General features: G+C 41.1%; 1 protein-coding gene across 6 annotated transcripts; it reads left to right on the forward strand.

Annotated features, from left to right (window-relative positions):
- Positions 1-910: 910 nt before the first annotated feature.
- MKNK1 (MAPK interacting serine/threonine kinase 1) lies at positions 911-25,162 on the forward strand. 6 transcript variants are annotated; one of them, XM_075759487.1, is made up of 15 exons: positions 911-1,040; positions 2,026-2,112; positions 3,426-3,499; positions 5,638-5,742; positions 9,165-9,263; positions 10,118-10,215; positions 11,676-11,755; positions 13,182-13,255; positions 15,262-15,366; positions 18,411-18,466; positions 19,037-19,132; positions 20,095-20,289; positions 20,917-21,081; positions 21,718-21,761; positions 23,290-25,162. In XM_075759487.1, exons 5-15 carry the CDS (start codon positions 9,167-9,169, stop codon positions 23,516-23,518), a joined length of 1,239 nt encoding a protein of 412 aa, XP_075615602.1. In that variant the 5' UTR covers positions 911-1,040; positions 2,026-2,112; positions 3,426-3,499; positions 5,638-5,742; positions 9,165-9,166; the 3' UTR covers positions 23,519-25,162. The 6 variants fall into 6 exon arrangements, with proteins under 6 accessions (XP_075615602.1, XP_075615601.1, XP_075615598.1 ...); XM_075759486.1 differs by having other exon boundaries at positions 3,426-3,465; XM_075759483.1 differs by lacking the exon at positions 3,426-3,499 and having other exon boundaries at positions 9,002-9,263.
- The last annotated feature ends 357 nt before the right edge of the window (positions 25,163-25,519 follow it).

The raw sequence follows: 25,519 nt of genomic DNA on the forward strand, positions 1-25,519 counted from the left end.
ACATTTTGTCCCACAGCAGGGCTTTCACGCTGTGCCTCCCTAGGTTTATCCCTAGCTCTTGGTTGTTATTACTTTACCTTTTCTTTCTGTTCCTAGTCTGGCCTGCTCGAAGGTGTGCCTGGCTTTCTGAATGTCCCCCAACCCCTCTGCTGCAGCCACACTGCTCCTAAGGCAAAGCCATGGGACATGTTCCCCTCGTCACCTGAGCGACTGCTGATTCACACCTGCACTAAGTCGATCCTGAGACCAAACGGGGAACCTGTGAAAAATCACCGGCTGCTGCACGCTTGTGGGGAGCACAGGCAGGAGAAAGCAGGCAAGGAAATGAACTTCCAAAATATCTATTTTGCTGCTGGCATTACATAGTCTTCTAGAAAGCTATCCTTATCAGCCCTCCTGTACCCCAACGCTTCTATGGGACAGTACTTGGTGTAGGCAGGTACCAAAGTCCTACTGGCTTTTTTGAACTCATTAGGGTCTTTTCTGCAAAAGTATCATCTCAATAGCATATGCTGAATTTTATTTGTTAATTACCGCGCTTTTTCCACCAGCGCTTCTGGTAAACCCTGCAGAGGGATGGGGGTCAATACAAGATGGCAGCCGCCAGGCTCTCAGCCTCAGGCTACGACAGAGGACCCCTGCACCCTCCTGCCACGAGTGGGGACATGGCCAGGCGCACATCCCTCTTCTGGGAAGGAGACTGCAAGCTGCCAGCCTAGCCTGGGGACCAATGTCCCGACCCAAACGCCCCCCATAACGTCCCCGCCCCAGGGCCTTTCATGAGAGCCATCACCGCGGCCTCCCCCGCGACCGCAACGCGCCTGCGCGGCGGGGGGAAATGCCACCCCGGGGGGGGGGTGGGCTCTTCGCCTCGTGCGCATGCGCAAAGAGGGCGGGCGCGCGCGCTGCCGGGCGTGCTCATACGGGGCGGTGCCGCGCGCATGCGCGCTCTCCCCTCGCCACAGGCACAGAGGCAGGGGGCGGGCGGGTCGGCGGCGCAGCGCCGCCCCCGCCGTGGGACGCTGGTGGCCGCCATGGAGGTGAGGGCGGGGGGCTGCGGTGCTCTCTCAGGGCTGTGCGGTGGCGGGCGGAGGGGACTCGCCGCTATCCTCACCTCTATCAGTTGAGGGGAGGTGTGGGAGGGGAGCGGTCCGTGCCTGTAAGAACCGCTGGGCTCCCTCGGCTGCGAGCGCGGGTCTCCTCGCCGGGGCTTGTCCGCGCTCCTCCGAGCCACGGGACGTGTGGAGGAATAAGCACTTGAGCGCCGGGAGCGGTGGCAGCCCTGGCTTCTGGGGTGCCCGTGGCTAGGGACAGCTGGGAGGCAGTAAAATGCCGGCAGCTTCGGTCTCGGAGCCCTCTCCGAAGGGCATGGGGGTCTGCCATTGCTTGGAGTTGGTTATTCCCCGAAGGCTTAAACTGCTGTATTTCATACATAGTGCGTTTTTAATAAAGAGTCGTAAGTCTATAAACTCCTACAGCGGCTGCTTTCTGTAAAGAATGTTGTTGGAGCAGAAGAGTTGGGCAAAGGTGAATGAACCTATTCTTAGATTTGATCACAAGTAATGTTTTAGTTCTGTATTTTTCATTTGTTGCGAAGTCATGAGACCTGTGAACCCCTGGGAACACTGAAAACCTGTCTAGATTTAGTGTGTACTTTACCTGTGTGGTATCCGTTAGCCTGACCAGGGTGACCTTCTGAGGCAGTTCAGAGGGAAGAGAAGCGAACACACGGCAGCGGTACAGCCCTGGTGACAGCTCGGCTGCTGGCTTTGGCCATACATATGATAGCCAAATATTAGCCTATTCCCCTGACACCACTGGCATTTGTTTGTGAAGTGTTGGCTTTGTTTAGAAATAAACCATTCTTTAGATATCCCCCCCCCCCCCCCCTTAATGAGCTTTCTGCTTATAAAAGCTTCTTTTTCATTCAAATTTGTGCCCCACAATTCGCTTGGAAAGGGTTGGCATATGTTCTGATAACTTTGAAGAACTACAATTTGGCTTTTTTTTTTTTTTTCAAAACAGAGCTCCTCTTCTTGCCTTCCAAGTGCTGGATGGAAGCAAGGCAAAATACACTTGCGAAGCTGAACTTCTTGCACTGCAGTTGTAAAGGTAATTGGTTTTGGTATTGGCAGCCTTCCAGTTAAAGTGGATTTGGGTGCCTTGAACACTTGAAAGGTTCTTGACATTGAGTGTTGTCCATCCTGACGTTATTTCATGGTATTAATGCTGTGTCAGTACTCTCTAATGTTTTTCAACAAGGTATTTACTGCTATGAGGAATTTCTTCTCACCTTTTCCAGTACCTTCCTGGTAACAAATGTTAAAACACCGGTACGAACTTTATGTGACATCAAATGTGCAAATGTAATGGAGTTTAATGACTATTAAAGTGCAGAGGAGGGGAAAAGGAAGAAAAATCAGTCATGCTTCAGACTTTAAAAGCACATTTAGTTAGATTTACCTCTCCAAACAAGGCTGCTTGCTAATATGGGAGTATGTTGTGTAGCTTTTTTTCCAGTGACAAATGTCATTATCTGATCATTTGTGGGGTGTGGAGTGAGAACAGGAAATGCTTATCTTGTATCTGTATGAAATTAAAAGTTGTCTTCCAAGAAGTTTTTCTCTTTGGTTTAGACTTGAAAACTGGCAAGGGACCTGAGTAGGGTTAGAGGAGCTAATTGGCGATGCAGAGACAGTCTTCTGAGAGTTCTTGATGCCAGACGTCGAAGACAGGAAGCAATTTACTGTTTTGTAAGTGGCCCTTGGAACTTACTTGCCTTGTATATCTCCTTAATTTGAGTGCTCTAGGGGTTAGAGAAGCTTCGAGTGGTTGAGTCAAAGTACTATTGCAAGGACTTTTCTAATTTAGAGTATGTGTGATCTGGAGTTTAAAATAATTTTGCAGCTAAGTTTCTACTACACTGTGATTGAAACACTTAATTGTCTGCCAGTCGTGAGTAGCGCTAAATATCTTGTTTGGCTGTACTGCTGTACGTGGAAGGAGGGAAGATGGCCTTTGGCGCAATAACCAGTGTGTATGCCATGAGGTTCCTGACAAGGCTTACCATTCACATTTATTCTTAGCCCTGTGCAATATTACACCCTGTTATGTCCTCTCATCTGTGTGGCTGCCTCAGAGGCATGTTGTGCTAGAATAAGAAATTAAAAAGATTACTGTGCATTTTTAAGCTACCCTCAGTCTCATTTGTTATCCTTACTTGTTGACTCATAGGAGGGTTAGTACACTTGTCTTGTTTGCCTTTGTGTCTTTCTGGGGGGATGATAACAGTTCTTCTGTTGTTATTATGAATGGTTAATTATTTAAAGAAATGCATGTGTGTCTGTTGTAAACATACGCAGACCTTAGCAGAAGATCTCATGTCTATGGTATGTGTGCTAAAATATCCTATTTTCTCCCAACAGGTGAGGGAAAGGAATGCTGTGTGCTCTCCTCTCCATTAAGGTTCTCCCTGCTTCCCAGTAGTAATCACAGTGAAGTAATAAATTGGGGTGGGAGGAATCTATTTGAAATAACTTTATGTGCTATCCTGCAAAGTGAGATCCACCCATTGCTGGAGGGTTTGACTCAGAACTTGAGAAACCCCATGCTTAGTTTGCAAGGGAAGTGGCTAGCTGGAAGTACGAAAAGTTAAACCCTCCAACTTGCATACACAGAAGATAAGGTGCCTTGGGTCTTCCAAAAGTGTGACAGAAAGGAATCACAGAGGGAAGTATAGAGGTAAAGAAAAAGGTTGCTGTAACCTTTTCTACAGAGTGAAGAGTTTTAGAAGGATGGTGTCAGCTATTATACTGTATAGGTGTTACAATAATGCCTGTGATAAGGCAAAATTGATAATTTGTCTCAGACTTGCTCTGTCATGAAATTGGATTGCTCAGGCTTCCTGTGGACTTTTGGGTGTTCATTTTGAAATGTTAATGCTCCTGTATCTTATTGGGAAGATTTTGGAATATTTTTAAGTTGTTCGTCCTTCATGGGTAATTCAGCTTAATTAAATGGTACTAAAAGTTTTCTTGGCGGTTGGATAAGAAGGTAACTACGTCAGCTAAGAACGAATTACGGCAAACTACTGTAAAGATGAATGACCTGTAAGAATACTCACTCCTTACAATTTGAAATTAATATTCTTACTGAATGCAATACAGAATGAGTATTAAAATAATCTGCCTCTGGATTTGGCACAGGGCTATCCTAAAGAATTGGGCATCCTTCCTCTTCAAATTGTTTCCCTTGATCTGTAACATTAAAAGCACTATTAATCGCTATGAAGTTGCTTTATAAAAGTTGCTTTGATTATTCTGAGCTTCCTGCAACTAGCAGGTTTTGGTAGAATCAGCAGCTTCTGAGTGAGTCCTGTTTCATTATGAGCCACATCTACAGGAATCAAAGTGTTGCTGGAGGAGGGAGGGTCCAAGAACTGTGTGAGCAACGGAGTTAGGAGGAAAATGAGACTGAAGTCTGTTTCCATTTTGTTTCTTTGTCCAAAACTCTGGATATCTGATACTTTAAAGTGGGTTAACTTTTTTTTGAGTTTTGAGCACACACCTTTACATTTGAAGTCTGAGAGTCACAGGTATGTCATACTTGTGGAATCAAGGAATTTACTCATGCCTATTTTATTGACTCTGTCGGTAGCTGTTTGAACAATGGCTTTGAAAATAAGCATAAATCAACAGAGAAGTTGGATGCGGTTCAGAAGGTGCAGACTGGTCTGCCTGTTGTTGTTCAGTTAGTCAAAATAGTATTTGTGAAGTCTCAATTAGAGAAGACTCATCAGAGATCTCGGTGGTCTTTTATTCAGTCTGAATAAAAAGCCTTTGCTTTTGCAGTATCTGTGGGACAGTAATATTTTTGTAATTGCAGCTGTTTAGGTACCACCTCAGAGGTCTGAAAACATCCTGTGCCCGCATATCAACTTTGAGTTTTTCATCTATTGAATTCTGGGTTGTAGCTATCCTCTGTGAAACCACAGAAGGCTCTATTTGAGGCTTTTGATTCTTCTTTTCTTCAGATGATGTTACATGAACATCACTGCCTTGTCTGCCGCTTGCTAGGAGTTAGTTCAGTACTAGTGGCACCTGTTCTCAGGAGAAGATTTTCAGTTGTGGAAAATGCTTTCTTATGCTCCTGGTGTCTTGGGGCCTATTTAGCTGCCTTCAAGACGAATTTCAAGATATGCTTTGACTTGGTGCTGTTACGGCTGTAGTTGTGGTGTTCTGGCTTGGGAGAGTCTTGATCTAGGTTAGGAGTATGATAATTCTTGATTCTTGTCTGTTAAGAGTAATTCTGTATTTTATATGTAAACTTGTTAGGGTTCTCCAGTGGTATAACAACAAAAACTAACAAACACCATAAATCCTTCCGCCCCCCCAGACTGTAATAAGGGGGTCTCTTCTTCAGTTGAAGTGACTGGAGCGCTGCAAATAACACTATGTTTGCATGCTGTACTTTAGAGTTACAAAGTCTTTTAATGCAGAGGTGCCCTCTTGCTGTGTGCTCACACAAAGCCTGGCACAGCAAGTTCTTGCCATCTCTTGAGACTCCAGGCACTACCCGAATGTCTGTAACGATGTCTATGTGATTTCTGAATGTAAATCTGATTGTGTTCCTTTTCAGCTGCAGAACAGCCCAGCTTAAGCAAGACCCAGTTTTGAAGCAGGTGGTAGTACCTGGACTCTGCTTAAACGGCTTTCTTCCATTGAATTCAAACACACAAACAAGGTACCTTCTTAATAGAAAAAAAACATCTGTGCTATGTTTTCCAAGTGCTCCTTATACATGTATGCGCCTATTTTCTAGATATACCCTTCCTTTCTTTGGGAAGCAGGTTAGAATGAGAGGGGAGTTATGTCTGGATATTGGATTTTGACCTGTTTTGTATATGGAGTGTTAGGAAGCAAGATGAAGGGTGGTTTAAGATCTGGATGAAGTGAAATTTGTGGTAATTGTTCCTTTTGTTCTTCACTTGGCATTTTTTGCAAGTTGTCTTTATGATAAGTGCTTTTGTTCATCCTTTTGAAGGTAGTTGTAGAGGCCACAATAGCAGAAGGGAAAGGCTATACCTTCCCACACAGGCTCTGAATAATATATATGTTAAATATTGCCTCAGCACTGAATTACGATGATAAAAAAATACAGGACTTCAACAAGACTGCAGCTAAGACAGCAACTTGCTCTTTTTTACTTGCAGTTTGGATTTTGCTGGGTTATATTATCTGTGAGCAATAATCCTAACCTGACTGGAAGAGGGGGACAGATCAGAATTTGAACTGTTTGTTATTTCTTCAGCTTTTGTCAGACTGCTAGTTAAACAGCAGTCTCTCAGAAAACAGTCTGACTTTACTATGGTCAAGAGAGATGGAAGAAGTGCTCTTTATTAAAGGTTTGGCTAGTCTGCTCTGAACTCCAAGTAATGTTCTACTCCCACCTCCCTGCACTCAGCCAGAATAGAACACAACATGGGTGGACAAGTTGGTTTGGTGCAAGCAGGGGTTCAACGCTTCAGGCTACTTTGTAAAATGACCTTAAAATGACAACAGTTAAATGTTCATCTTGGACCTGATGTGTCCATGGACCATTACCCTCCAGAGCACTTCATCCAGTCTCGGAGCTTTCTGTCTGGCAGGGTGAGCTTCCTCAGAACCCACAGTGTCCTTGTCACCAGACGTAGCCCTGCAGTGTGCTAAACACCTCAATATTGCTTGGATGGTTGAGGCATGCTCTTTCAGTGTCATTTGAAACTCTTTGGTATACAGTCACAGAAACACAAGCATTTCTTTGAAAGCTTGAAAAACCTCTAAAGCATTTGGCTGGGCTAAAGGCATTTTCTTGTCATACCAGCTGTTACTTAAGTACTGGTTCATTGTAACAAAGTGAATAATGATAATGAAGCTGTGATACCTTTAAAGGAAAAGCTGTGTTGACAGAAGTAAACTACACGATGATGTGAAATAGCAGACTACAAGGGTAATAAGAATCTAATATAGCAAACACTTCACACCTGTCTGATAGTAAATTTGGTCGAGACTATAGGTTGAAAACAACAGCTTTTCAGTAATTTGGTTTCTGTATATGTGACTCGTGAACTTCCTGGTTTCAAGGAAGCAGTTCTTTGTAATTTAGGAATTGAGTCAGACTAAAGGGAATTGAAATAATGTAGTGAGTTATTAAACACCTGACTGTAAATATCATAACCAACTGGTAGAGTGCAGGAGAGGGTTGTGAAGAAATATGTCAGCTGTGCTAAGATGCAGGATTCGTTTCCTGTCTTTTTGCATAGTTTTTAGCCTCTGTTACAAGCTCTGAAACCGTGCAGTATTTGAAATGGAATAGAACGTGTTTAGGTATGACTTGTTGACTTGCAGAAGGTCAGGTTGTGAAAATGACTTGTTTGATGCCTGAAAATCAAGCATCTCCTTCAAGCAGATCAGCTTTCTCTGAGCAGCTTCATATGTGTCATTTCAATCCCAAGTCTGAATAACTTCTAATGCAGGCTGAATTGAAATTGGGGAGAGCTGCAACTTGCTGTCAAAGGATAGCTTCTCTATGTTAAAATTCAAAACTGTATGGTTGTAAGCTTGAGTTAAAAAGAAGCTGTTGCTTTAGAAGTTGGTAAAATGAATGCTTTTGTATTGAAGAACTTGCATGTGTCATCCATCGTTGATTTCTTAACACATTCTGCTTAAGACTTGAAATGAGGATTTACTATTGTCTTGGGGTTTTGAGTGATGCATTGTTTCAGTAAGTTGTTAAAGAGAAAGGGCTTTCAAAATAGCACTTGTCTTAAATTTTCAGATGAAGTGTGAGTTCTAAGTCACACTCATAATAGCTATTATTATTGACAGATATTGACAAGAGAAATACAACGAAGCAGAGGAAAAGTATTTCATGTATTGGTAGATTGTTGTGTAATGTTTTCTGCCTTTGAGTTTTTCCTGTGTTTTAAGAGTACTTTAGAAAAAGTGAAAGGCAGAAAGCTGCTATTCACACAGGCTCTCTGTTAAAGGAGAATTGCCAGAAAGCTTTGTTGTCATTGGTAGTGAAAGAAGAGCAAGCCCTAAAACCAGTGTTCTCATAATTACACTATTTCTAGGGATATTTTTTTTCTGTAGTACAAGATCTTTAATTGTGAATTTACTTAGAAATCCTCCTGGCTGTAAAATATCTTAGCAATGCTTTGCTACTTCCTCAAAGACCTTGAGCCGTGATTTTTAACTGTTAGGGCCAACTTGGCAAGATGTGACTGGTGTTACAGAGAAGTGTTCATGTAATTATAGTGTGGAATCATTTAACCTTTTTGGAGATAGGTTAGCTGTATGAAGCAGCCTCTGGCAGAGAAACTGGATGGCAATGTTTTTATTTAGGCTTTCCATAAGAATATGTGGGTGTGTTTTCTTTTTCTGCTGTGCTATCTTGCATCAGTGAATTGTTATCGCTGACTAAGCTCTTGTAATATCTGCAGCTAGTAATGCAGGAAAAAATATCTAAATACCATAAAAACCCACTTGTTTTGGAGCGTAAGTAATCCACTGATCTGTGGTTTAGAAAGGCACATCACGGTTCTGAGAGAAATGTTTTTTCCTGGCTTTTTGGCAGCATAAACTGACCTAGATTGCTCCTTTGACCTGTTAACTGCTGTGGTTGCTTTGTTTCACTGGGTTGTTTGAAATTTCCCCACACCTTCCTCCTGTTTTGGAAGCTCATTTTCTTAAGCTGAGTTGAAAAAAAAATCTGCTTGTAAAACCACAGAATAGCTCAAAGAATAGTGCCCTTGTGGGGGCTGTAAATCCTGTCTTGCATCAGCACATGCATTATGTTGTGGGTAACTCATGGTGATTGGTGATAAGGTTATTCCCATACTTTGCCTTACTGTACTGTGAGAGGAGCATTCACTGTAGATGCATAGTTATTTTCTTCTGGTTTCGCATTGTTTATCAAACCTCCCCAGAGCTGTTAATTAGCACCCAAACTCTCTTTTTAGGTTTCCTCTGATACTTAGGGGAGAGATGGCAGCCTACAGAGAGATGCAGCCTGTGATGAAGAGAAGCAGAGAAACTTTTGGATAGCTTAAGAACATAAAGACACAAAAGCATGTTCATTTTCTCCTAAAGTAATTGATTGCACCTTTATGTTCTGCCATGCAGAGATGGTCAGCAGTCAGCCTCTTCCCATAGCAGACAATGGGAAAAGGAAAAAGAAAAAAAGAACCAGAGCCACAGATCATGTCCCTGGGAAGTTTGAAGGTTGGTGGCAACTTCTAAGCTTTTAATTGTAATGGTCTGTTTTCCCTCTGTTCTCAGTTTTCTTAGCTAAACATTGCTCTTTGGCAAACATAAGTTAGCATTTCTGTTTTTCTTTATCCCCTATGTTTCAGTCTTCAGTCTCTTTCTTAGTGGTGAAATCTGAGTCCTATTCATAATCTGGTGGTGTGTTTTGGTTTGGTGGTGAGGGTTTTTGTTGTTTTTTTTGTTTTGTAGAAACAGTGCTGATGTCAAAATGTTTTGATTGAATAGATGTGAACACAAATACTGTGAAGCATTGTAGGTAAAATACACTTCAGTGACAAAGCTGACCAGCATAGAACTTCTTAGTGGGCAAGCAGCATTGTAAGGTACATTGCAAATCAAGATGGTAGCAGTCTTCTAGGTTTAAGCACTCAAATTTAAACTATACTTAAAACACTATTTCTGCAAGTAGATTTTGTTTGATAGGCCTTTTCTGATCAAGGAGGGAATTTTTTTCCACCTGAAAAAATTGGTTCTGAGTTTTACATAAAAACAGGCAAGATGGATGAGGTCCTAGCAATTGCTGAGATACAAAATGTTTCTTGTATGAACAAACTTGTAATTTTGATGCTGGAATGAAGTCTACTTTAAATTTTCCTGGAACTTGAAGGGGGGGAAGTGAAAAATGAGGCATAATTAAGGCTGGCACATCTACTTTAATGCTGCATAAATCTATTTTCTGTCTTCATTACCAAGGGAATTTTTTCAGTTGCTGTCATATGAAGGATGCTCATCAGATAAATAGCTTGTCTTGATGTTATTCACTGAAATGTTTTGTCTAATGTGTCCTTTCTGTTGGATTTCTTTGGCAGACTTGTACAAGCTGACTGCTGAGCTTCTTGGTGAAGGAGCATATGCCAAAGTTCAGGGTGCTGTCAGCCTCCAAACTGGGAAAGAATATGCAGTAAAAGTAAGCATAGAGTAAAAGCAGCATCATTTCTGTCTGTAACATGTCTTCTCCCTCTTAGTATCTCAGTTGCAACCTATAATTGAGTGGGCAATAACAAAAGCTTTTAGAAAATCTTTTGATGCTTGAAATGAGCCTGTTTTATAACTGTTGAGATATCTGTCGTCTTAGTATTGTGCCTCGAGTGAACTGGTTTATCAGCAGCAGATAGAATTCACAAACAGTAAATGACTGTGTGATGGTTAGATCTCAGGGCAGGCTCTCACTTGTGTCCTGATTTGATTGTAGTCCTACCAGTTTTTATTTCCTCTTGTGAAATAAGAGACTGAGTCATCATCTAGCATGGCCTACCAAATATACAAGCTTTTGAGAATGCTGCTCAGAGTTCAGAGAGCATCAGTTACTACCATTAGTTCATGTAAAGCTGTCTCTTCTTTTTTCTGATAGAGGTGAATCTTTTCTAGTACCATTATATGAAGTGTTAGGGCCCACTTAAGTTACCCTGAGTCCCCTATTTAAGTACAAACACAAATAATAGTAATAGGAAAGCTTTATACTTGATTATTTTGCAAAAGCCATAGGCACAAAATTTTAAGCCTCTTTAAAAATTGAGTCCTGTAGATGCTATAACTTTGCATGTACTTTGTAGAATTATTGAATCTGAAAGTCTGGAATAAACAAATCACTATATTATGAATTAGGCGTGATCAGATACCAAGTCCCATGTAGTACTGGTGAATGGTTGCCCATTCCGTACCGGAGAACTCTGGCTGTAGAAATGAGAAACAGATACTGGATACAGGTGGAGGTAGCATTTGCAGTAATGTCATGAGCTTTCAGTTCACGTAGCAATCGTTCGATCTCAGCCTCTGTGGAAAGCTCTTGTCCCCTTTCAGTCTGAGGAGTGCGTGAAGGAAGGTGACTTCTGATGGCAATGCAGAAGGGCTCTGAGATTCAACGTACATTTTCTTTAATATGTTAGGTCCTATTATTTGCTCTCCATTAAATTTGCACTATGAATCAAACTCTCCTTTTGTGGTGAATTTAGTACTTTTTACTTAAATGCCTGTAATGACAAATCTCTTTTTCACTGTTCAGTGTCCGATGTGACTCAAATCTATTTTTGTTAGAACTCAAAAGGATATCCTTTTCTTAACATTCCAGAGTTAAAATGATGCAAGAAAAAGCTTGTGGTAACTGTTCAGAGACTGTGTAACATGTGGATTTAGTTCCTTTCTTTTCTTCCTGTCCTTATGTCTCTTGTCTTTTGAATGCCTTCCAGAGCTTTGCTGACACTGTAAATAAATGACAGATGAGAAGTTAAACAGACAAACAAAGGTGGAGTGTTTCTCTCTGGTGGGCATGCTTGAGATTCAAGCTTTCGATCAGTTATCTAATTCCAGAGCCACATGCACAGTTCCTGCAATAATTTTTCAAATACGAGCTCTAACTCTTTCCCACAGATCATTGAAAAAAATGCTGGGCATAGTCGGAGTCGGGTTTTTCGTGAAATAGAAACGCTGTACCAATGTCAAGGTAACAAGTAAGTATAGTCTTGTGTTTGTTTAAATTATCTTGAATATTTTTTTTTCAAATTTGTAAGCCTCTTATGTGTGACTAGGTTAGGAGCTTTGCAGTAGTCTCCTTAAAAACAGTTGAAATTTAGACTTGGCCTATTCAAAATAAGATTTTCCCCTTCTCATACCTGTGAAATTTAGGGGAATATATACAAATGAAAAAAAATCACATAACTAGCAATTAGGTCAGTGTAGCCTGAGCGTGCGTCAGTGATGCATGGCTTTTGCCTGAAAGAGGAATTAACATTTTGACTCTCTCCCTTGTGATTTCACCATCAGCAAAAGCTGACCTGATACCAGCTGCTGTGGAAAGGAAGAGTTGCCATTCCTTTCCTTAATGTGTGATTTGTCCTCCTCTCTGTGTCAGCCTTCCTGCTTCTGCACTGGAACTCTCAGATCAGCCAACAGCTAATTTTGTTTTCATTTGGATGTGTGCTGACTTCACATAGCCACAGGATGAAGCAACTTTAAAGCTGCTACTTGTGCCTGAAACAGAGGGAAAGACTATGCAGCCAGTGGCAGCATGCTCTGTGATGAGTTTAAGCCAATTCTGAAACCACTCCTTTAGATGTCTCTGCTAAGCTAGAATGTAGACAACAGCTGTTATCTGTACTACAATTGTGCAGCTTATATCGAGCCTTTTTTTACAAATTCTTAGTACAACACAGATAATTTAAAAACAAACTTGTTTACCAAACTCATGGGCTGAAGTTGTGCTATAGAGAAGCAGATTATTTTCTTTGTTCTGTGTGTGGTTAAGAGCATATGGTCATCCAGTACATAACTGATGAAAAACTCAGGCTCTCATGACTACATGGAGAATTTGAATTTTGTACTGTAAGTATAGAAAAATCTGACTTACGCATTTGACTTTCTCAAGGCATCACGGGGTGTTTGAGTTGTGCTGCAAAGACTGTACACTAGCTAAACAGGAGTTCGTCTAAAAATAGCAATTAAGGCACTGGATTTAACATCATGTTGATAGATGCCTGTCTCCTTCCAGCCCTGTGTATTCTGCCTTGCAATTTCCAGAGAGAAAGAATGCCAATTTAATTTTTTTGTTGTTCTTGCCTTCAGCACAAATGCAACATTCTAAATTATTAAATGCAACCTATTACCAGTTATCTTCCTGTAGATTGAGCAGTAGCAGAACTCTTTCACAATCCTGTCTGACTTTTGCTGCTTGGCCCGTTTCCCCCCTGTTTAAATGTTAGTGCAAGTTGGAAATGCGGTTTCAATGCCATAGGCAACCAAAGCAACTTGTTTAATTAGAACTTTTCTTTTTGGTTACTTCTGGCTCTTCCTAATTATCCATGCTGAAACTCTTCATTGCTCTGTTTACACTCTTTGCCTGTTTCTTTCTATTTACCTTTTTTTTTTCTTTTTTTAAAGGAACATTTTGGAGTTAATAGAATTCTTTGAAGATGACACAAGATACTACCTTGTCTTTGAGAAGCTGCGAGGAGGTACCATGCAGTAACTGTGCCTTTGTTCATTGAATCATCTTGGTCCTGTTTGCCTCAATGTTTCAAAGCAGAAAATGAAGAGCTTGTTTTAAATGCTTGAGGATTTTAAGACAAAGTAGTAGTAGAGGAAATACTATACAAAGCTTGCAGTATGGTTATTCTTGAATATTGATGGTTCTGGTCATACATTTGCAATCCCTTTCTGTAGTTAAGCGATGGAAATGTCAGCTCTATTCAAGTGGAAGCTTTGGAATATAGTTAGGTCACAGTACCTTCAGACCAAGGGGAGACGCACAGTATGTCAGGTATTATACATGATCTTAGTACAGCATCTATATACTCTAGTAACACTTTCCCTTGATGTAGGATTGACTTCATTTCCTGAACCTCACGGAGCACTATTGTGAAAAATGTCTTGCTTCTGCCTCAGATTGCTGTAATTGTGAAGCAGTATGCTTGCAGCTGTTTGAGGTCCAGTCAAGTGAGCATGTGTGGTCACTGATCTCTAGCATTTAACATTCTGCTGGGGAATGAGAAGGCTACATCAAGCAGTTTGTGGACTTTCTCACATTTGTCTGCATTGAGCATAATTACAGTATCCATTAATTGCACGGATGTGCAAAGCCATGAATTAAAAGCATGGCCCACCCCTCAAAGAAAAAATGGCTTTCTGAAGGAGTATACTTCTGTCTGTAGAACATAATCTATTGTCACTGGTCAAGAAGGTTTTCAGTAGCAAACCATATGTATAAGAAATGCAGATTGTTTCAGTATAGATGCAGAACTTTTTTTAAGAAAGAGAACGACTTGGGTTTTTTTACTTGAGTAAAAACTTTTGTTTACCTTCCCTTGAAATTACTGCATCATTTCATTGTGGTTTCCTCTAACAGTGTTCCTCTTAATGCACAGACTTCTCTGACAAATTAGCTGTAGTAGGGCTTGACTGGGATGAATCTGCATTTGTCTATTTTCCCATCTCCACATTCATCCATTAGTTAACCCTCTTTGACTGTGAGACTATGGTTGTCAGTGTACCTGCGTGGCTGCTGAGAGGATAATAATGCTACACCTCTTCCCTCTCTTAGCCACTGTTGTTACAGTGGTCAGCTAGGGCTGAGGCTAGTTTTATCTTTGAAAGACTTCAGCATTTGAAGTGTTAGGTATGTGGGTTTGAAGAAAGAAATAATGGGAATTAAGGGTCAGACCAGTTTCTGATGTAATACAGATTCTGGATATAAGCAGTGTGGCTAGCAAGAATGAGAATATTAAACTTCAATGGAAGCCTTACTTTAGTAACTCCAGTCTCAGAGACTGATGTTAGCTACAAGGTTGGGGCATAACTTGGGCCTTCCATTTTCAGCCTTGCTTTCCTGTGGCTGTGGTAACTGAAGGAGTTTGAGCATGGCCACCTGTGACTTTGGGGGAGGGTGGGTTTTGCTGAAGTACATCCTTAGCTGGCGTTTGAGTTTTACTAGTACTATTAGCAAGTCTTTACTGTTCACAGTGTGTGGAAAACAGACCAGTCGTCCTGGGGTGGTAAAAGGAGATTGCCTCTCATGCTGTGCTTAAACTAGAAGGCTGCAGTGTTTGAAAGTTACGTTCTAGCATGCTTAAGTATTAAAGCTGCTCAGTTGTACATTTTTCTTAGTCATTCCCCTGTTTGGTCCACAGAAGTTGCCTGCTGTGAATGGCTGTTATAAAATAGGAGCAATAAAGTTACAGATTCATGATACTTGGCACTAGCTCATTATTTTCTGAGGCTCTTTTCATATAAAAACATGGGATTGTGACATTGGAGTTTCTGCCATGTAAATGTACTAGGACAGAGTGTTAGTTGCAAGTAACTTTTCTAAAGTACTTCTGTTCCTGTTCGCACTGAGATCAGTTCTCCCCTTGGGGCAGACTAGTAGTGGCTATTGCGTTTTTATCCTTGTATTGACAAAGCCTTTTCTCAGCCCAGGCAGCATTTGTACTAAGGTTTTCCCTTTCACCTTTTACTCTAACAGGTTCCATCCTGGCCCATATACAAAAGCGGAAGCACTTCAATGAACGAGAAGCTAGCAAAGTGGTGAGAGATATTGCCTCTGCTCTGGATTTTCTTCATACAAAAGGTAAGAGAAGGCTGGCTCCATCTTTACTGGTTTGTATTATACACTTTTTTCTGTAAGTAGTCAGCCTTTGCTAGCGTTTCTTTTTATAGCAATGCCAGATGACTTATGCTGTTTTCCTCTATAATATTATTTTCATAATATGGTAGTTTAAGTAATCAGCTGTGTTAAGATGGTGTAGCCTTTTGAAGAAAAAAAGTTAAATCGGTGTCCAGGGAGAATTAACGTTAGGGTTGAATCTGTTTGCTTGTTCTTGTTACCTAAGCTACCATGTAAAGCTTCCCTACTTTGAAGGGAGCTAATGTTCTTTTTTATTTCCTCCTCTTTTGGGTCTACAGAGATGTCTTTCTGTATTTATCCAGAATTTCTGCTGGTTACAAGACCTCTTTCTTTGTAGTAGCTTTTAGTCCCCCACTGTTGGGTTGAGAGACCTACAAGTGAACCACAGTCTTTGTTTGAAGGTGCCCTCATTTCATTAGGGATTTGCTCAAAGTTAAAAGCAGTTCTGTTTACAGAGAGTTCTTTTATGTTAAAATTTTTTTCAGATGTTTTTTCTACTTGGGAGTGCTTTTCTTTCATTTCAAAATATCTGTGTGCATTATGATCATCCCAGAGTATATGTTCGTGTTGAATGTGATACAAAAGCTATCTGTGTCGTGATTACCTGGTCTTGCGTAGATTAAGCAGCTTCAGTTAATGTTTGCTTTCATTTGATTACAGTGACTACCTCTGAATAGAATGGTGTGTAATTGGAGGTTGTGTTTATTGGTTATTTATTCTGATAAGCTTTTCTCTCTGTGCATTTTGCTGTCATGATTAGCCAGGTTTTACAGATGCTCAGCAGATCTATGTTTGCTGTCTAAGTTGTTTGGTACTGGCCCCAGTTCAATAAATGTTTAATTGTAGGCTTTACTTCTAAGTCACAGGACTGCTTATGTGCTTGAGTTGGAATCACAACATGGGTGCCACGATAGGTTGAACCCATAAAAAGAAAGAGAAGTGTAGCAATGCATAAAAATGAAGTGGTAAACCTGAGGAATATGGATCTTGTCACGTGTTGTGACTACGTTACTAGAAGTTCATTTAAATGTGGAAACAAGCTTGGTTTGGATTAAGATTTTAGGTAATCTTCATATGTGATAACTCAACTTTAAGCCTGCAGAGAATGTACTCTTTGAATACCTGTGTTTAGAAGATTTTCACTTTGTGATACGGGCCAAATAAGGAACGGGAAATTTAGGCTGAACATGTGGAGAAATATTTATTCAATGTGTTCAGGCTATAGTAGGTTGCTTAATAGCTGAAAGTCTAGGAGTGCTGTTCAAGGAACTTTAACATCGACTCAGCTAACCTCTTTCTGTAGTTCTTTCTCAGCTTTTAGTTTTAATTTCCCTTGCCCCAAATGAGATGGGAGTGATTCATTAAAATGGCTTTAAAGCAGCAATCCACTTTCGTTCTTGTCGTTTGCTGTGAATTGGTACAGTGGGGACATGGCTTGCAGAATTGGCTACAACACCATCCCTTTTCATTTTATTGTTCTTTTTATGATTGTTCCTGTGACATTAAAATAATTAGTAAGTAGCATACAGAACACTAAAGTAAACAGGAAATTAAAGCAGTTTTATAGCACAGCTTAACAGTGAAGTGCTATAACTAGGTGCTTTAAAAAACATTTGAATGAGGACAACTAATTCTTTTACCAGGAGTAGTTTAAAACTCAGCTGGATGATTATACTGCCTTACACTCACTTGGGATATGTGTGCTTTATTGCTAATAATCCACTGGAGGAGTGTTTAAAGGCAGTTGTTTTCTCTTCTCAGCACTGTGTGCAACTGCAAAATAAAATGTTATATAATCAGACATTTGAATTCAAACTATAATACAAAAAAGTGCTGTTGGGTTTCACACTGCAAGCCAAGCCAAGTGTTGGGAGTTTTGACAGCCTGCTGTAATGTCAGCACAGGGCATCTTCATTTGTCATGTTTCCCATCTTCTATGCACAGGGAACATGAACTGCATCATTATGAAAGCTCTGATTCCTTTAGATCAGTGCTCTGCTATGCTATAAATGTTATATGTTAAGTCATGTCTTGCGGAGTAGTATGCTGAAGAAAAGACATTAGGATCTCCCTTACCTAGAATTTGGTGGGATATTTTTTTTCTCATACTCTGTAGTAGTATCAGGTGTGCTTGGAGTATAATTTTTTTAAGCAAAGCTAAAGTGCAGTTAAATTACAGCCAAGCTGCTCATTTGATTTGATTTTTGGTTCTTATTCTCTGCCTTCCCATGAAGTTTGATCATACTAGTTGGAGAACTTTAAGAAATTTTGTGTTTAGGCATTTGAGGAACTGCTTTGACAACATAGAACCACCTTTGCATGTGAATTCGACAGGTAGATAACTTTGTGTTTCCCTGTTGGGTTTACCTATTCTGTTAGTAGTTGAATGAATGTAGAAGCCCTTTGGTTCTCCTTTGGCCTTTTCTTCTGCATCTCCAATCAAACCTTTAAATTTTTATTTTACTTCAGGAATGAGTATGTACCTCATTGTTAAAGGGATGATATTTTCACCTGGGAACTGGGGGTGGTGGTGGGGTGTGTGTGAGTGTCTCAGGTATTGTTTGTGCTGGTAGGAGTTCAGCAAACCACCAATCGATCCCTCTGGAAAGAAGGACCTTACTGTAGAAGGCACAAAAATCTTCTGACTAAACTGTACATAAGTAAACTTTCCTACAGGTTAGTCACCTTAAGGTGGTTTTAATTAACATAATTAATTTGGGCTAAGCCAAAAAATTCCAATGTTAGCAGGTTCTTACTTGCTTGACTGACTCTCGTGTACATTTAAGGATGACAAAGGCATAGCAGGATGCAACAGTGACTTTTAACAAACACATTTTGAAATTCAATTATTTGCAGTATCATTAAGGGGGGGCTGTGTTGCAAACTCAGGCATAGAATATTTCCCAGGCCACCTTCTAATAAAGAGAGGTAATGAGAGAGAAAATGGGAGACTATCTTCTCTGATGAATGTTTGTACTCTTGTTTAGGTATTGCTCACAGGGACCTGAAGCCTGAAAACATCCTATGCGAATCTCCAGAAAAGGTGCTATTCTGGTCTCTTAACCTTCTGTAGTATATTTTTTAACTTGGTTTCCAAAGACAGCCCTCATGTTCTGTCTTTTTCTTCTTGAAGACTTTTTAACCCATTAGTGATCTTCAATTAAATTTAATAGAACTGAAGCCTGGAAGAGACTAAATTCTTCTGTAAGTTGTAAAAATGTGAGAATCCGGCTAGGAGATAAAAACCCAAGTGTTCTTAGGGCATGGCAATTACAACTTAGCATCTCATCTGTTCTGAGGCAGGATGAGCAACACTTAGAGGCCAGCTGGTCATGTTATGTATAGTTCCCAAACTGCTGCAGTGTGTACTGGCACTTACCTAGGCTAGTAAAAAATTAATGTAATAGCGTCAAATGCTGGGGACATGGGAGCAACTGGGACAGAGTTGGCAAATGCAAGGAGTGGAATATACCTGTAAGAGACTGGGTTTCACTAGTCCTCCTGCTAGAATAACTTGGGTTTTGTCCTGGGTTTTTCCATGTGGCACTGTATTCATATATATTGCATTAGTCCCAGTCTTCTAGACCTCTTACTGTTTTGTCCTTGTTTTTAGGTATCACCAGTAAAAATATGTGACTTTGATCTTGGTAGTGGGGTGAAGCTGAACAGTGCATGTACTCCAATAACTACTCCCGAATTAACAACGCCGGTAAGAGACCTACTATGGCTTAATCTTTTTCTCTTCTACTATAAAACAATTTTTCTTTATCTCCAGAGGAGAGCTTCCAAGGACTTACTGCAGCTACCTCCAGTGGTGGATAGTTCATTTAAAGCAGGTGTATGAGTGGTAAATACTGTCTTGGTTTCCCAGTTATAGAACAAAATACAAAAGCTCAGGAGCTCATCATATTAATTTTCTTGTTGGCCAGAAAGTAACACGTTGATCCTGTTTGTCTCTTAACCCATCAAAAGAGGAAGCTTTTAATGGAGATGTTTTGTGTGCTTATGGACTGAGTTTGAACCTTAGTTTTGTGTTCATTTCCCCATTTTTGGGTTCTGTAGCTAATAACCATGAGCTAAAGGCAATGCAAGCTCTGTAATCAGTGTGTGGCTTAATAATACACATTAGTTTGAAAAACTACAGTCTATGCTTTTGGCATTACTGTGAAAGAAAAATCTGACAGTTTTGCAGGAGTCTTACAGAAATCACCTCCCATGATATACTTGTTTACTTTCTGAAAAGCCTAATAACTAATGGATAAGGTTTAAAAACCTGAGATATGTGAATTAATATTTTGACCCTGTATAAAGGACTATACCTTCATATGGAATCATACGATTCTGCTAAAAACCAGTAGGAACTCTTTTGCCTTCTGTTAGTTTTCTGTAGTCTTTACGCCTTAAATGTGTTAATTTTTTCTGTGCGGTATGCTCACAAAATGTTTCAAAGCTCTTGGCAATTCCATTTGACCTTTGAGGGATGCAGCAGTTGTGATTTGTCCTCACAAAATGAGACCTGCAGTGAAAGCCAGCAGTAAACCTCTGTGTTCCCTGATGCCTGATTCTGCTTTTAGACTGAGCTGCCTACTATAAAGAAAGGAGAATGACAAACCAGAGCCTTGTCTTGATTTGACCCTCCCTTTGAAAACTTGCTTGAATTTGTTTTCCTAGTGTGGGTCTGCAGAATACATGGCACCTGAAGTGGTTGAAGTCTTCACAGAGGAGGCCACGTTCTATGATAAGCGGTGTGATCTTTGGAGCTTGGGAGTGATTCTGTACATCATGCTCAGTGGTTACCCCCCTTTTGTGGGCAACTGTGGCACAGACTGTGGCTGGGACAGAGGAGAAGTCTGCAGAGTTTGCCAGGTGAATGTGCATGTCCTGGGCATGTGTGGGAGAGCATAGTTTGCCCCCTGAACTTCGGGTGTAAGACTTGCCATAGTGCCAGCAATGAAGAGCTGTGTCTGTAACCCAACCAGTTTTTGGGAGGATAAGCTGCCACTGAGAGGTGAGGGTGGTAATATAAAAGTTGAGTGATGACATCCCTTTCTAAAGTAAGGTTTGGAAACTGCCTCTTTGTCCTCGTGATGTGAGATCTTGGAGCTTCTCCTCATCCTCTCCCCCACCTTGCAATCCTCCTGCATTCTGTAATTCTTGATCTGGTTTATGGTAGTCACCACAATTCCTCAGATAAAAATTGAGCCCCCTGTGGATATCACATGCAAGGCCTGACTTTATTCTTTTTAAAAACTGAGTACATTGGCTGCGTTGTTACGGGGAGGGTGGGGAGGGGAAGGTGTTTTCAGCAAACAAGGTATCGTCCATCTTAGGCTGCTGCCTGTCACTCTTCATTGACTCCATAAGGAGACTGCATGGTTTCGGTTGTCATCCACCACATTAGGTGGATAAAATGGAATGAGAAGAATCACACCTGAGAAGTCTTCTGGCTGCACTCTAGTTGCTATTTAAATTAAAGAAATTTTTCTTTCCTAGAACAAGCTTTTTGAGAGCATTCAGGAAGGCAAGTATGAATTTCCTGACAAGGACTGGTCGCATATATCCTCTGAGGCCAAAGATCTCATCTCAAAGTTACTGGTTCGTGATGCCAAAGAACGACTTAGTGCCGCTCAAGTTTTGCAACATTCATGGCTTCAAGGAGTATGTATTCCCCTTTATATTTTTTTTGACGGTTATTCTTCTTCCAAAGTGATAAACAAGCTGTTCCCTGTCTTTAAACTTTTAACAGGGACATTGTGTGATTTTAGTGCTCTTATCTTGATTAATTAAACGATATACAGTAGCTTTATTCTTTCTGGAGCTCTGTGTAGTAAATATTTGGATGAATCTGTCAAGCTTTAAGTGTTTGGCTTTTTTCTTTAATTATTGCTTTATGCATTTTAAATGGTGTTCTTGTGAATACCAGGCTCTGCAGTACACGAATTATTATGTTACTCTTTAATAAAGTAATGTAGAATGCTGGTAGATACCGTTTTAAAAGAACAGCAGTATCTTGTTTTGCTTTAGTTTCCAGTTCAGGAAAGAAGGGATGGACCCTTTGGAGAGCTTCCAAAGCTTTCGTCTTTTACCTGCAAACTGTGGTATTTTTCTGTGAGGGGAGATGGATTATGAAACGTGTCAACAGTGATTTGTAAACTCACAGAGAATTAGTTTATGTGCAATATCCATTAATTGTAAAGATTTAGGGGAGTTGCCTGTTTTTTATCATTCTCTCTTAGGAAAGATTGGTTCTCAGCTGCTAATATGTAACTAACTTTTCTTACCTGCTTCTTCTAGCAGGCTCCTGAAAGGGGATTACCAACCCCTCAAGTTCTGCAAAGGTAATTTTTAAACTTTTTTTAAATGCCTGTAAACTCGGCCAAGAATTATTACTGATAGAATGGGGAGAGATAGGAGGTGATAAATCAAGGGGTAAGATCCCTGGCTGAGAGTGGAACTTCATAAATGTGAAGCACTAATTTTGTTAAGAACATAGAATCATAGAACAGTTTGGTTGGAAGGGATCTTAAAGACCATCTAGTTCCAACCCCCCTGCCATGGGCAGGGACACCCTCCACTAGCCCAGGTTGCCCAAAGCCCCATCCAGCCTGGCCTTGAACACTTCCAGGGATGGGGCATTCACAGCTTCTCTGGGCAACCTGTGCCAGTGCCTCACCACCCTCGCAGTAAAGAATTTCTTCCTAACATCTAATTTCAATCTACCCTCTTTTAGTTTAAACCCATTACCTCTTGTTCTGTAGCTACATGCCCTTGTAAAAAGTCCATCTCCAGCTTTCTTGTAGGCCCCCTTAGGTACTGGAAGGCTGCTCTAAGGTCTCCCTGGAGCCTTCTCTTCTCCAGGCTGATCAACCCCAACTCTCTCAGCCTGTCTTCCCAGGAGAGGTGCTCCAGCCCTCTGATCATCTTCGTGGCCCTCCTCTGGACTCTCTCCAACAGCTGTCTTTCTTGTCCTGGGGCCCCCAGAGCTGGACGCAGTACTCCAGGTGGGGTCTCACAAGAGCGGGGTAGAGGGGCAGAATCACCTCCCTTGACCAGTCAGTCACACTTCTTCTGGTGCAGCCCAGGATACGGTTGGCTTTCTGGGCTGCATCAGAAATGTTAAAGCTCTGTGATTTTTTTTCTTTATGATCTAATCTTGCTTGTTTGTGGGAAAAGCATTGGAGAGGATTCATGTGGTGCAGTGCTAATCTTAGACAGAAAATAATGATAGTTTTGGCAGTTTGCTGCCCAGGAGGGGAAAAAAGGCATAAAGGCGTGCATTATCCAAAGAGACTACATTCTGACGGGGGAATAATCATATACGCAGACGTGGATCTGACTTCCATTGTAGTTGGTGGTAATCACAGTATCAATTTAACTGTGAGCAGGGCAAGCCTCATTTAAAGTGATTGGATGGCAGATTCCGTATGCCAGAGAGCCTGAGTCACACATCTCTGTTTCTATTTCCATGTCCGCCACTGGCGATTCCAGGTTGTTCTTCCCATCAGAAATGCATTTCCTTAAGCCAGATGCGAAATTATAGTAGGACTGCAGTTCTCTGAAGACAGACGACAATGTTGCCCCATATGCGCATCCTTTTTTAACATGTAGAAATTAAGCATGGCATCTTGGGGGACTTCCCAGAAGGAGGACTGGAACTGTGGCTGTTTCCAAAATCCCAAAGTGTTTTTGTCACATGTTGCTGGTCCTTGCAATAAGGAGGGATGCAAATATTAACTGGTCATTTTGTCTGCTGTGTCAATGTTTTGAGAGAAAAAACAAAACTGCCTGGAAATAGATATCCTGCTGTGGGGGTAACCAGGTGAAGTGACTTTGTGTTGTAACTGCTTTCTCCTTTTCCCTTGAAAGGAACAGTAGCACAAAAGACCTGACGCTTTTTGCTGCTGAGGCTATAGCCCTTAACCGCCAGTTGTCTCAGCATGAGAATGAACTCAGCGCAGAGCAGGAGAATGTTGCCCATGCCGTGTGCTCCATGAAGCTTTCTCCTCCATCCAAGTCCCGCCTCGCCAAGCGCAGAGCAATGACGCACGCCACCAAAAACAGTGACTTTCAGCCAGTTCCCCATAAAGCTTTTTAAACTTCTTCCCTGCTATGGATTGGCAAGATCAGCCTGTTTTCTTACTTGGATTTTCAGCGCTGATAAAAGCTTCTCTGCTTTTGACACTTTGATTAGAAGCTTGCTCTTGTGATGTGACTTGTAACTTTAAGGGGACAGCTTTATATGGGAATGTTTTTTGCCTGTCAGATTTGGTGCATTAAGATAATTTAACTGATCTTTTTAAACCAGAGAAGATGGGTTTGCTGCTGTATTATCTGAGGTGATAAATCACTAAGCTTTCCTTATTTTCTTCTTAGAAGAGCATGCTTTAAAATGCGAACTTGAAAACATCAGGAAAAAACCCCACTTTCTTGCTGTGCCTGGCAAAGCATGAAGTCTCTCCCTGCCTATGGCTGCTCTCCTCGATGGTACATCTTGTGAGGTGCTGCTTCTAGTGTCAGCAGCAGGGACTGTTTTTCAACCAACAGTGCCCTTCTCTCTCTCTCTGTAGACTCAGGAAACAAAGATGATGACTGAGCGGATCTCTGTCTCCGTTACCTTCATTGGGCTTAACTTGTTTGAGGATGTAAAGATGCAAGGATCGCTCAGGCTTGTAGAGATGAAGAGGACAGGGTTGGTTTTTTTTTTTTTAAACCTTGTTGATAGTTTGTATGTCAGCATGTGGGATGAAAGCTGGGGGTGTGTTATTTCTTTATCTGACATATTTTTGTTTTTTAACTAAAATGTATTTCATACCATCTCTTTTTTTTTGGGGGGGAGGCTTTTTGTGTGTCCCATATGTCCCCTTCTCTGGCAGTTACATTCTTAAGTCTGATAACCACAGTATAACAGACTGTTTATCTAACAGTTTATATTTAGTATCTGTTTTTTTTTTTCCATCTTAATGCTATCCTCAGTTTTACCTTCCCTTCTGTAAACTGGTATTTCTCCAAGTCCTTTTGTGTGTGTTACCTGGAGTTCTTAATGTGAATGAACAGGCTTCAGTGAATTTTGGTGTGTGAATAATTTAGGATTATCAAATGCAGAGGTACATCTGTGCAAAAATGGTGCTGCAGCTGTTGCATTCTGCCTCCTGCAGTGATCTTGGGCTGGGTGTCTAGATTTTTGCTTCCAGGTTTAGTACAGTGGTGCACCAGGGGTCCGGAGTAATTTGGAAGGGTACTGGCTGAAAAGCTGAGGATTTTGAGTGACCAAGGTGAGGTGTGAGGTGTCCATGGAGAAGGACACGAATGCTGAGCACTTTCTGAAACGTAAGCTGTGAAAATGGGGCTACTAAGATGCCCGACATGACGCACCTTAAACTTGCCAGCCATTTCTGAAACCCTTTGCCAGGGCATTGCATGCAGGGTGGAGAGGGGGAGGAGGAAGCGGTCCCCACGTACCAGCACAAAACCCTCCCAAGCAGAATGAGAATAAAGTAGCAGATCCAACAAGCTCTTGGAAATTGAAAGGTCAAAGCCGAATGTCTTTGCATGGCCTATTCAGAGTGATTTTACATTATGTTTTAGTGTGCATACAGCTATTTTTATACAACACGCTGTATTTTGTGACTAATATTAAAGTTGTTATTTAAAGGTTTTTATACATTGTGCCAGTGGATGGATTATGAAATGTATTTTGCTTTGTTTTTATTAAAATGCTTTAAGTTACGGATTTAACATATCTTCCAGTTCTGTGTGGTTTTTTCTATGTTACCAAAAATCAAGAGAAGGAGAATTCCTTCCTTCCTTCTGGGTGACGTTGGATTGAAGACAATTTAAGTCCCTGAAGACTCAGCATACCTCCCTCAGAGATTGATAAAACAATAGAAGGAGGCTCCTCTCATCTCCATTTTCTTGAGGTACAATGAAGATATGACTGCACAGAGAAGGCTGGAAGGGATCCTGTGCTCCTTCTGACCTTCGTAAGAGATTAGATAACTGAGGGCCAGTGAGTTCAGGAATTTATCTGCACTGTTACATTTCATGTTTTTTGCTTTGATTTGTGCATGAAGCAAAAATCCTGAAGCTTGGCCAGGAG

Source organism: Balearica regulorum, chromosome 8 (assembly GCF_011004875.1).
Source record: "Balearica regulorum gibbericeps isolate bBalReg1 chromosome 8, bBalReg1.pri, whole genome shotgun sequence".
In the NCBI taxonomy this organism is placed as follows: Eukaryota; Metazoa; Chordata; class Aves; order Gruiformes; family Gruidae; genus Balearica; species Balearica regulorum.

Excerpts from the sequence above, each read along its gene's own strand:
- MKNK1 (XM_075759483.1), top strand. The coding sequence starts at position 9,149 with ATGTTCTGCCATGCAGAGATGGTCAGCAGTCAGCCTCTTCCCATAGCA. Across the intron at positions 18,467-19,036 it reads TATGCGAATCTCCAGAAAAG|GTATCACCAGTAAAAATATG; the intron begins GTGCTATTCTGG and ends CCTTGTTTTTAG. Across the intron at positions 19,133-20,094 it reads CTCCCGAATTAACAACGCCG|TGTGGGTCTGCAGAATACAT; the intron begins GTAAGAGACCTA and ends TTGTTTTCCTAG.